This window comes from Onychostoma macrolepis, chromosome 24 (assembly GCF_012432095.1).
Source record: "Onychostoma macrolepis isolate SWU-2019 chromosome 24, ASM1243209v1, whole genome shotgun sequence".
Classification (NCBI taxonomy): domain Eukaryota; kingdom Metazoa; phylum Chordata; class Actinopteri; order Cypriniformes; family Cyprinidae; genus Onychostoma; species Onychostoma macrolepis.
The window spans coordinates 26038946-26051951 of NC_081178.1; the positions used below are offsets into that span (position 1 = coordinate 26038946).

General features: G+C 35.4%; 1 protein-coding gene across 3 annotated transcripts in view; it reads right to left on the reverse strand.

Annotated features, from left to right (window-relative positions):
• LOC131533372 (piezo-type mechanosensitive ion channel component 2) overlaps positions 1-13006 on the reverse strand; it is a 143233-nt gene that overhangs the window by 107899 nt on the left and 22328 nt on the right. Inside the window, exons 1-2 of one of the 3 annotated variants that reach the window (XM_058765678.1) lie at positions 8876-8893; positions 1321-1446 (exon numbers count right to left, since the gene is read on the reverse strand). In XM_058765678.1, the coding sequence (XP_058621661.1) occupies positions 1321-1405 (85 nt within the window). In that variant the 5' untranslated portion in view covers positions 1406-1446; positions 8876-8893. Of the gene's footprint in view, positions 1-1320; positions 1447-6749; positions 7963-8875; positions 8894-13006 lie in introns of those variants that run through there. The other 2 variants (XM_058765677.1, XM_058765676.1) reach the window with 2 other exon arrangements.

A 13006-nucleotide genomic window follows, 5' to 3' on the forward strand; every position in this document is an offset into this window, starting at 1 on the left:
TCACCAGGAGATAACTGGGAGTTGAGAGGTGACCTTGACTGCCAGCTTCCCCAGCAGCTTGCCATAACTTCCCTGCGGCCAGACATTGTGCTCTGGTCCACTACCGCAAGAACTGTCATTATGGCGTGTCTTGCAGCTGCGTGCGTAGAAGCAGGGTGGAGGGCTTTCATTTATCTGCCGGGGCTTCACTGGAACATCTACTCAGCGGCTCTTAAAGTCCCTCGGTGTCAGAGGCCCCAAGTTGGCAAAGGCACTGAAAGAGCTGGCAGAGGAGGCAGAGCGAGGGAGCTTCTGGCTCTGGCTTCGGAGAAAAGACAAGGTTTGGGGAAGAGAAGGATCCTAAGGCTGGCTGCAGGGGGCGGCAGGGAGACGTCCCTACCCTAAATGCTGTTATTTTGAACTTTCTATTTTCCACGGGATAAAAAAATAAAAAAGGTAATTGCTTTTTATTTCACAATTCAGACTTTTTCCTTGCAATTTTGTGTTTATATCTCTTAATTCTGAGGAGAAAAAGCACAAAGAACTGTGAGACATAAACACAGAATTGCAAGGAAAAAGGTTACAATAGTTGACTAAACTTAAACAATAAAAAAAACTGCCAAGGTAACATTGTTCATTTTCATTTAGTTCAACTTGATACCAAAATGCTACACTAAAATAACAAACTAAATCTGAAAAAAAAGTACTAAAACTTAAAAAAATGACAAAAATAAAAACTTTTTCAACACATTAATAAAAACAAATCTCGAAGTTACAAAAAAACAAAAAAAAAACAATTGCCAGTAACTGACTTTAAATTGAAGGTCTGTTCACCAAAACAAATGTCTGCTGTGAAGAAAACCAGACAACCAATAAGATTTGCAAAGAAACAGACTGTTTTTCTAAGTGACAGTGAATAGCAGAGGAAGAAACTAGAAACTCTCGTTGCAAATACACACAATCTAAACGGCTGTTTGAAACAGAAACACAAAGTTGTGCAGCACTTTGTGCACCAGGGTACTTCTGCTTTTCCATTAGCGCCACCTACGATCAAAGAGCGAATCTGCATTTTCATTCAGCCCATCTGCCATTTTTATGCATTGCTCCGAACAGAGAAATCACACACAAAAATCTGACCAAATGTTCCTGCAACAAATTTGTGTTGATTTAATAAGATTTAATTTTTAATAAGTGTTTGATTGGTTCATTATGTTTAACTGGTTAAATCAATTAACCAAATCTAACCGGGTTTCTCTTCCACCTGACCTCAACCGGCTCCATCTAATGCATTAGTCAGGTTTAAGAATCTGTAGCGGAGAGCTATATCTAGTCAGTACTCACAGTTGAAGCTGGGCTCGATGCTGTCTCCTGCTAACAGACTGTTGATTGTGATTTGGTAGATGATGTGCAGCAGCAGGAACGTCATACTGGTGAAGCACAGGGATTTCAGCAAGCGCCCCGTGTGACCTGTAGAAAGAAAATAATTAACACAAACTTTAAATTACATTAGCAAACATTGTGCATACAATCTTCCTGCAAGTTTGAAGTATACAGTACTTTGGTTCATAAGTGCATGACATAAATTTCATGATCAGCATAGAATACATGTACTGTATGTGTCTGGAACTAATTAGCTGGTCCACAGGCAACACTGGCCCGGCTTGTTGTTTCACAGTTTAAAAAGAAACGTAAAAGACAGAACAACAACACACCTACTGGAGATGACAAGAAGAATAGACGCTTGTTGATGACAGCTTGTGAAAGAAGATTAGATAAATGCAGTAAATCTAGTTTAAACATATCCAAAGACATTTTTTATTAGACATTTAACTTCTGGAGAGAAACACTGAGATGAATCTTGTGTCATTCCAACACTGTCTCAGCAATGGATGCTCTGAAGTGAATGGGTGCCGTCAGAATGAGAGTCCAAACAGCTGATAAAAACATCCAATATTAAGACATTTTTAACTTTAAACCATTGCTTTCGAGTCAATAATCATAATGCTTCCTCCAGTGAAAAAGTCCATCTCCTGTTGTCTCTCACATCTGACGGCACCCATTCACTGCAGAGGATCCACTGGAGAGCAAGCGATGTAATACTGCATTTATCCAAATCTGACCTGAGGGTGAGTACATTTTCACAAACTTTCATTTTCAGGTGAACTATTCCTTTAAGTCGTAACATCAAATCCTGTCGACTTCTGAAACTGTTACAGAGGAGGAAGAACTCAATGACTTGTAATATCCCAGATTCTTATGCTTTTCAGTCCAGCAGTGACGCTGTGGGGTGAAAGTTCATCAAGTTGAACCTGTGCTTCTGCTCTTAATAGAGCAGAAAAGAGCTGCTGTAATCCACTGTTATTATCAGAAATTCACCCTTGTATTACAGCTCTCTCTGTCTCTCTCTCACTCTGGGCTTTCATTCAGCACTGATATTTTTGGCAGTGTTTGGGCTGTTCATCATTTAGGATCATGAGGCTCAGTGTGAGTTCAGAGCCGTGGCGATTTCAGAAAAATCTAAATGAAACAATGCAGTGAGTAATGCACGAGGTCAAAAAGGGTCTTGCATTTAAACATTTTTATATGAAAGAAGGGTTTGGGTTGGATGGGTGTTGGTCCGCTATCAAAGGATGCTGGGAATAGCACAGATAGCATCAAACATGAATTTTAGGATATTAAAAAACACCCACAACCCATCCGGCCCAAATGAGGAAATGACATCATATGCAAACCAATAAGTGCTTAATTGAATTGTCAATTTGGGACAGATCATATCACAAATTAAAGAATTATGAAAGTATCTGTAAGAAAGCAGAATGAAATTTCACCCTACTTTTGGGTTTGCATTGGCAAAAATGCTAAGAAATGTGTTTGTAGTTGATTTTTGAAGGCTTTGCAACCAATATCCTCTGGTCAAGGAAGTGGCTGAGGTAGAAAACGAGGTCTTTTACAAATAAAAGTATGCATAATATTAGTGAGTCTAAAATCACAGTCAAACGTGGGCCTGTAAGCGAAAGAGTCTCTTTTGATTAAATGCAGACCTCATTAATTCACATTTACGGTCATATTCAAAATATCAGAGGTAATGAGAGCGGATTGTTTGGTTCCTCGTGGATTTTGATGAAATATTATGTATCAGTCCTCAGACACGGCTGTTTCCGGAGCGCACCGTAACTCAATTTCTTAAAACATTAGGAAGCAGAACCAAGGCTAAAATCTTCCTCGTTATAGAATTAGAAAACTTTTAGAAAGGACTAGAAAAAAGTGACTTTGTTGGACATTTTTGTCTAATTATCCTCTAGTTTTATGGCATTTATATATGATTGTTGGTTTAATCTATGTGCTAGTGTCCTAAAAGTTAACAAAATAAACCTGTAGTTCCTTACACAACTGATCATAATTCAGTCAGTGACATTTGTTGTTGATGATAAATTAATATCTGTTTTTTCATCAGAGATGCATTAAATTGGTCAAAAGTGACAGTAAAGACATTTATAGTATTCAAAATAATTATATTTAAAATAGATGCTGTTCTTCAGAACTTTCTAATCATCTGTGAATCCTGAAAAATAAAATGTATGACGAAAAAAAAAAATTTCAACATTGATAATAATCAGAAATGTTTGTTGAGCAGTAAATCAGCATATTAGAATGATTTCTGAAGATCATGTGACACTGAAGACTGCAGTAATGATGCTGAAAATACAGCTGCGCATCACAGAAATAAATTACAGTTTAACAGATATTCACATAGAAAATAGCCGTTTAAAATTGTAATAACATTTCATATTTTTACTGCATTTATGATCAAATAAGTGAAGCCTGGGTGAACAGGAGAGACTTTTTTTTTGTTTTTTAAATACATTAAATCTAACAGTCTTTTGAACAGTAGTGTAAATTGAAAATATTCATTCCTTCCCTTCCAGGAAAATTAACCAGATAACATCATCTCATATTTTCATATATGTAGCTGTATTGTAAGCAAAAGGCTATTGAATATTTCCATCAATACAGGAAAAAAATTGCATTGATCAAACCATTTTATGTGGTTTTAAAACTAATAAATGAATGATTGAACAAACATATCTGTAACAATCGAGTAACACCGTGCAGAAAGCAGACTAATGTTTTCACAAACATTAATTTTTGGAGCACTTGTCTCCATCAATGTATTAACACCTACTGATAATAATTTCTAAAGCACCTGAGGAATCGGAAATCACTGCCAAGCGAGTCTGCCAAGATTTTACGATCTTGGTTTACTGTTATGAAAATGTTTTACAGGTCTGCTCATACCATCGGTTTTAGCCTAATTACAAAACGTTCTCTTCAACAGCAGCAAATCAACTGTATGTCAAAGGCTTTCTTTTGACTAATGCGTAGAGTGATGAAAAAACACATCAGTCAATAATTCGGTGGATGGAATATGTGCCGATGACGACTGTAAGCAAATGGAGTTGCAGCATGTATTGAAGCCATTATGAGGTGCAGCAGGAATTTTAGTAAAAGCCGAAGTGAGTTTGAGCCCCTCCGCGGCAGAAAGGCGAAACCGGCACAGGAAGCGCAAATATGGACCAGATGTGTTTGTTATTTAGCGGCGGAGGACTAAAGGCTGCTCTGTTGGCACGTTCGGCCGCGGTTTCTCATTATTCTGTTCCCCGATGAGCCATTGCATCCATTCCAGGCGACTGAACGAGTCTCCGTGTTTGTATGTGGTGTGTAATGGTGAAAATGTGAGCAGCTTCATTGTCTGAGAGCTCCAAAAAAAATGGGCCGGACTTGTAATCGTATTCAATATTGCCAAATTGAAAGCTGGAGATGGTTTGGAGCATCAAAAATCCCCTTGGCTCCTCTGGACAGAGATATTGGTGTTGGCTTGTTTTTGTAAATGTAAGTTAGGAGGGATTATAAAGGGACTATCTGTCGATATCAGCATTGATCGATTGACCACAACGCACAGACACTGACGACAGCAGAACCTCGGTCGATAATATCAGATCTCCAAAAGCTTTTAGGGACTTAAATGGAAAATCTGAGATTCACAATTGACAGCAATGAGCAGGATAGAGTCAAATCTAATCACACAGGCTATAAAACGCTTCTCTTATGGGAATGTCTCTCCTCTCATAATTGATTTGAATCAATTCATTCTTACAATACAATTACTTTAAGCCAGAGAGCAACTACTCAAGCCTGGTAGAGTTTAATAGTTATTATATGCACAGTACATACACTATCTTTCAAAAGCTTGGGATTGGAAAGAATTTGAAGTGTTTCTGAAAAAAAAAAAAAAAAAAAGTATCTTAAGCTTTGATCAAAAATACTGTGTAAAATTATGAAATATTATTACAATTTAAAACAGCTGTTTTCTGTGTGAATATCCATTAAACTGTAATTTATTTCTGTGATGCGCAGCTGTATTTTCAGCATCATTACTGCAGTCTTCAGTGTCACATGATCTTCAGAAATCATAATAATATGCTGATTTACTGCTCAACAAAAATTTCTGATTATTATCAATGTTGAAACCATTATATTGTTTGTGGAAACCGTGATACATTTTATTTTTCAGGATTCACAGATGAATAGAAAGTTAAAAATAACAGCATTTATTTGAAGTAGAAATCTTTTGTAACATTATAAATGTCTTTACTGTCACTTCTGATCAATTAAAAGTGTCCTTGGTGAATAAAAATATAAATTTCCTACCAAAAAAAATAATAATAATAATTACTGACTGCTAACATTTGAACAGTAGTGTACTATAAAACTAAAAAATATTTAAAAAAAATTATAATATTATTTATTTGATTTAACATTGATTTAAGATAAATATAAGATAAATATTCAAGCTAAATTTAAAACAGATTATTCTGACTAGATTAATTCTGAGTCACTGTGAAATTATTATAAACATACACTGCACATTTTGTATTAATAGAGTAAATGCAATCAATCTGCAGTTGAGTTGGTGAACTATATTACTGATAAATAAACCCATGTTTACCCACGGCGTGAACCGCTGAATTAAAACATGCTGCTTTATTTTACACTTTGAACTTTTTAAAACCAAAATGCTTGAATAGTTGTTTACTGTTCCCAGATACTTCGGTCAGTGTTTCGCTCAGCATCTGGTTTCTGAGTTTACGTGTCAAGAAAGTGAATCACCACAAGCTCTGATTCATTTATAAAAATCCCAGCAAATCTCTGTAGCGCAGGAAAAGTCTCGTCTGACCTTTTCTTACTGGCACGGTTTATTACAGACTCACACAGCCATATTAGATCAGAACGCTGTTATATAAATGACTTCAATACGTTTACAAAAAGGATTAAAACGTAAGAAAAAAGGAAGCCGTGTGGGTGTGAAACAGATCCAGGACTCAGAGTTCACGTCTAATTCACCAACATTTCCTTCTTTAAACATACTAGATATATTACGGTGTCAGTGCTTTACGGTTATTTATACTCCGGTCTGGTGCCACGAACTTATCAAACTCTGTTTTACAACAGCTTACGGTTTGCAAAAATGTGGGACTAACATGAAAACACAGCAGAAATGCACTGAACAGCAGGTAAACTCAGTTCAGTCGGTTATATATTACCCACAATACATCTAAAGCAGCTGTTCGAACTTCTGTGCATTATTCAGATGCTTTCTCTAGTTTTTAACAATCTAGGAATATGACTCAACTAGGATTCGCAGTACGTTTGTGAGATCTCAATGAACAATGGTGCTCACAGAGCCAAAAATCCTGACTCCATTTACTCACCCAAACCTGGATAACTTGCTTTTTTTGTAGAACACAAAAGGAGATGTTTTGAAGAATGTCAATGCTGCTCGCTTCCATGCAACAATGCCATATAGTGATCAGGGGCTGTCAACATCCATAAAAGCACAACAAAAGTAGCATTTATATTACTTAAACAATATATTAAGCCTTCTGAAGTCACACAATAGCTTTGTATGATAAACAGACTGAAATGTAAGTAAATAATTCATCTGAAATCTCATTTGCGCTTACGTATATTTAATTGTGGTTGTTACATTTGAACATGCAGCAGAAGTGAGGATGAGTTTTGAGAGCTTTATGAATATGAGGGTGATTAAATGAAGACAGAATTTGTATTTCTGAGTAAAGTATTGCTGGAGGAACGCTTGAGAGGAGAGATACGGTGGATACTTCACATTCTTGAGCTTCCAAAGGCTTTTTGTTTACATTTTCCTCAACTTGTTTCTTATTTCAGTGCTTTGAGTCAAGTTTTATATAATATGTGCACCACGGTTTGTGGTCAGTATGATTTTTTTTGAAAGAGATGAATACTCGTGTTCAGCAAAAGTGCATTAAATTGATCAAAAGTGACAGTAAAATATCAAATATCAATTTCATTGTTTTTTGTTGTATTTTTAATTAAGCAAAAGCAGCATTGGTGAGCAGAAACATTAAAAATCACACAGCCGCATGAAGTAGGTCAGATTGCAAGTAGATAAATAAGTGAATAAATGAAGACGACTGCTCGTAAGGACCTGTGAATCATCGCTTCCCGAGGAAGTGAGGTGAGGCTCTCCATTGAGTTCTGTTTCCTCAGGAAACGTCTTGCCTCGAGAGGACACATCGTCTCTTTGTCCTGCACTTATATTTCTCTTTCTCCTGGGATCAATGGCCTTTCAATGTTCTCATTACATCAATGTTTCTCCAACAAAAACTTAAAGGGATACTTCACCCAAAAACTCACTCACCCTCATGTCATACAAAAACTTGTGTTACTTTCAGTGGGACTCAAGAAAGATTTAACTTGCTATATAACTCACGGAAGCTTGTTTCCACCACGGGATAAAAAATCAATAAAATCAATAAAGGCAACTTTTTTTCTTACAATTCTGTCTTTTTTTTCTCTTAATTTTGAGTTTATAACTCACAAATCTGACTTTTCTTTCTTAGAATTTCGAAAGAAAAGTTAGTTTTTATTCACGTTTTGCAACTTTTTTCTCAGAATTTCGAGAAATAAACTCAGAAAACCAGAATGGCAAAACAAACTCAGAATTTTGACCTTTTTTTTCTTAGAATTTCAAAAGAAAAGTTAGTTTTTATTCATGTTTTGCAACTTTTTTTCAGAATTTCGAAAAATAAACTCAAAATTTCAAGAAATAATCTCAGGAAATAAACTCAGAAAAGAAATAAACTCAGAAAAAGAGAATGGCAAAACAAACTCAGAATTGTAACTTTTTTCCCCTTAGAATTCAGAAAGAAAAGTTAGTTTTTATTCATGGTTTTGCAACTTTTTTCCTTAGAATTTCGAGAAATAAAGTCAAAATGGAAAGAAATAAACTCAGAAAAACAGAATGGCAAAACAAACTCAGAATTTTGACTTTTTTTCTCATAATAGTTGATATTCAGGGTCCCCCCCCCCCCATGGAATAAAAAAAAAAAGTAGCCTAATTGTGACTTCTTTTTATCACAATTCTGACTTTTTCCTCACAATTCTGTTTATTTCTCAATTCTGACTTTTTTCTAAGAGTTCAGAGTTTATATCACAATTCTGAGTTTATAACTGGCATTTCTGACGTTATATCTCGCAATTCTGAGAAAAAAGTCAGAATTGTGAGATATAAAGTTGCAACTAACTTTTTAAAAATGTTATTTATCCCGTGGAGGAAACAGGCTTCCACACGTTTCACAGAAGTCTGTCACGTGTGTTCAAATCCAGCTCGGGCTTCACGAGTCCTGCAGTAATCCTCAGCCATATCATCACCTTACAACAATCCAGGCTAAAGACAGGTAAAGGCCTGTAATTAATAGCAGCATCTGCACGGGTTTGACTCACGCCAACAAACCTCCTCACTGAACCACTGTCAGACTACAGTACGCCATAAACATAACGCTCAGCGGTCATTCACCTTAAAGACATCAGAGCAGATGACTTCTGAAGGACGTCTCAGACCACGAACACACCAGGGTTATGAGCGGAGACACTTTAGAGGAGAATCTGATGCAATGAAAGCTTTCTAAAGCACTCAAAACACTCTGTTTGGATCAATATGTATTAGTCAAGTGTAACTTTTCCAAAGATGAATTAAATAAATAAATAACTTTGAAATGTTGAGTTTTTATTTAAAAGACTCAATCCAAATGATAAAACTCTTTGTGAAAAAAAACAAATAAAAACAAAAAAACATTAAGTCTGACATAGTGTTAAAACAAAAGGACTAAAAACTGTAAAAATATTAACATTGCGCTACAGTTTGGGGTCAGTAAGACTAGTTTTTTGTTTGTTTTTAAAATAAATTAATATTTTAAATCGGCAAGGATGCAATATATTGATCAAAAGTGGCAAGTAAATACATTTATAATGTAACAAAATATTTATTTTCAAATAAATGCTGTTCTTTTGAACTTTCAGTTTTCACATTCATCTGTGAATCCTCCTGAAAAATTAGATATATGATGGTTTCCACAAAAATATTGTGCAGCACAACTGTTTTCAACATTGATAATAATCAGAAATGTTTGTTGAGCAGCAAATCAGCATATTAGAATGATTTCTGAAGATCATGTGACACTGAAGACTGGAGTAATGATGCTGAAAATACAGCTGCGCATCACAGAAATAAATTACAGTTTAACACACATTCACATAGAAAACAGCTATTTTTAATTGTAAAAATGTATACAATTTTTACAGTATTTTTGATCAAATAAATGCAGAATTGGTGTTTATATACAGTCTCCAAACTTTTAATGTGGTGTCAAACAACACTCTTAATTTTTGGGCATACGTCCTACTGTAGTTTTGTTTATTACTCAGTGTTTCTAGGTCACTCACATGCAAATACTGTAATTCAGAACGGCCCACTGAAGAGCTATATAGCGCTTTATGTTTGTCTATATGATGGATTTCAGCCTGAGAATCACGTGACATGATGCCGGAAGCGTGCGGTGGGGTAAAAATCAGCTGCACAGATGGAAAACGTCTTCATCTGTCTATCTGAACCCGTGACCCTCCGCCATCGGCCGAATCAGCGATCCGCGGCTCCCACTCAACAGCTGTCCTTAAATCAGCTCCATATGCGGAACAGCAATGGCTCAAATGTTTTTGAGTCTTTCATGAGACTTTTAGAAGACAAGTTCTGCATGGCCAAATTTAGTGACACTTTAAATGCAATACATGATTACCAAAATATATACATATATATATATATATTTGTTGAACATAGTGATTAAAAAAAATATACAATTTTCACTGTTAATGTACATTATTAGTTGTAAGAATAAGTGCTCATGGAAAACTCAAAACACCATTAAAAAGAAAGATATATATATATATATATTTATATATATATATATTTTTTTTTTTTTTTTTTATATTATGAGAATAACATTAAAAGTCATAAGAAAGTTTTCTAATTTTCATTTAGGTTAATTTGATGTACTAAAATAAAAAATAAAACTGAAAAATATAATATAAAAAATTGTAAATAAATACTGTAAATACTGTAAAAAAACTGCAAATGACGAAACTACTAAAAGTGTAATTAAAATGAAAATAAAAATACAAAAATAAAAAACAAATTGTATTGTTCTGTTCTGCAGGCTTCCGGCATCATGTCACGTGATTCTCAGGCTGAAATCCATCATATAGACAAACATAAAGCGCTATATAGCTCTTCAGTGGGCCGTTCTGAATTACAGTATTTGCATGTGAGTGACCTAGAAACACTGAGTAATAAACAAAACTACAGTAGGACGTATGCCCAAAAATTAAGAGTGTTGTTTGACACCACATTAAAGGTTTGGAGACTGTAAACACCAAGGCTGCATTTATTTGATAAAAATTACAGTAAAAACAATAAAATTTGTGAAATATTATTACAATCTAAAATAGCTGTTTTCTATGTGAATATGTGTTGAACTGTAATTTATTTCTGTGATGCGCAGCTGTATTTTCAGCATCATTACTGCAGTCTTCAGCGTCACATGATCTTCAGAAATCATTCTAATATGCTGATTTGCTGCTCAACAAACATTTCTGATTATTATCAATGTTGAAAACAGTTGTGCTGCACAATATTTTTGTGGAAAAAATCATATATTTTATTTTTCAGGATTCACAGATGAACAGAAAGTTCAAAAGAACAGCGTTCATTTGAAAATAAATATTTTGTCACATTATAAATGTATTTACTTGCCACATTTGATCAATATATTGCATCCTTGCCAATTTAAAATATTAATTTATTTTAAAAACAAACAAAAAACTAGTCTTACTGACCCCAAACTGTAGCGTAATGTTAATATTTTTACAGTTTTTAGTCACTATTTCCTTACTATTAATGTTTTTTTGTTTTTTTTCACAAAGAGTTTTATCATTTGGATTGAGTCTTTTAAATAAAAACTCAACATTTCAAAGTTATTTATTTATTTAATTTATCTTTGGAAAAGTTACACTTGACTAATACATATTGATCCAAACAGAGTGTTTTGAGTGCTTTAGAAAGCTTTCATTGCATCAGATTGAGCAGAACAACTGTACAAATTACAATACTATCTCCACCTAATCTAGTCACTTATTGAATCAAATATTCTTTCCTTTTTGATCAAATTTTATAATGTACCGATAATATAATATAATGTGCCAATTTAATAATATAACATAATTTGTGTAAATATAGGCTCTGGATGTCTGGAAATGTCAGTCATCTGGATTTTTTTGCCAGTTTTATTGTCAGCAGGTGAATTCTCAGTCTGATCGCTAGGTATGATTCATGTCCGTAACAAAAAACGGTTTAAGGGCATGAGAAAGATAAGTATGAGCAATAATAACAGCAATGCTTGTTTAAGCAAGCAGCGCTAATAAAGAATCAAACAAGTGTGTAAAGCTCGGGCAGGTCATCTCTGCCTCGGGTTCAGAGCTCAGCTCAGCTCAGTCACAGACGCTGGATTCATGGCCTGCGGCTGGAATCTCCTCAGACGAGCACGACAAGCCTCCGCAAGCCTCGCAGAGCAATGTCCCTGACACCTCAGCTGCTTCTCCAGTCACTCCCTCTGTATAAACAAACACCATCCATCAGCTTCTGCTGATTAAAAAACACCCTGTTTGACTGAGCATTACTGCAGAACAACATCTGCATTGTAAACGGATAATACTATAGCATTATCACCACTCCATAAGAGAGTCATTTCCAGAGGATTCGGATCAAACCAGACTCATTTCGCTCTTGCAGATGATCTCATTCTGTGGTTGAAAGGAATAGTTCAACCAACAATGAAAATTAGCTGGAAATGAGCTCACCTTCAGGCCATATGAGATCAGGAGGAGTGTGTTTCTTCATCAGGTTTGTAGAAATGTGTCTCTGCATCAGTGTCTCAGCAATGGATGCTCTGCAGTGAATGGGTGCCGTCAGAATGAGAGTCTGATAAAAACATCCACAGCACTCCAGTCCATCAGTTAACATCTGGAGAAGACAAAAGCTGAAACTAATCCAGCATTAAGACGTTTTTAACTCAAATACGAGTCTATAATCCATAATAACGCTTCCTGCAGTGAAAAAGTGTTCTGGTCTGAATCAGGAGAGAAATCTGCAGATCAAGCAGCGTTTACAAGACAAAACCGCTCTAAACACATACGTGGCTGGATCTTGATGTGAGAGACAACAGCAGATGCACTTTTTCACTGAAGGAAGCGTTATTATGGATTATAGACTCATATTTCTTGCTGGTTTTGTTTCAGCTTTTGTCTTCTCCAGATGTTAACTGATGGACTGGAGTGCTGTGGATGTTTTTATCAGACTCTCATTCTGACGGCACCCATTCACTGCAGAGCATCTATTGCTGAGACACTGATGCAGAGACACATTTCTACAAACCTGATGAAGAAACACACTCATCCTGATCTCGGATGATCTGAGGCGGAGCACATTTTCAGCAAACTTTCATTTTTGGGTGAACTATTCCTTTAAGCAAACACTTCAACCCAAAAGAAAGTAGGATTTTGGTCCAAAGCAACACATAAACCCAGTGATTCCAGGTTC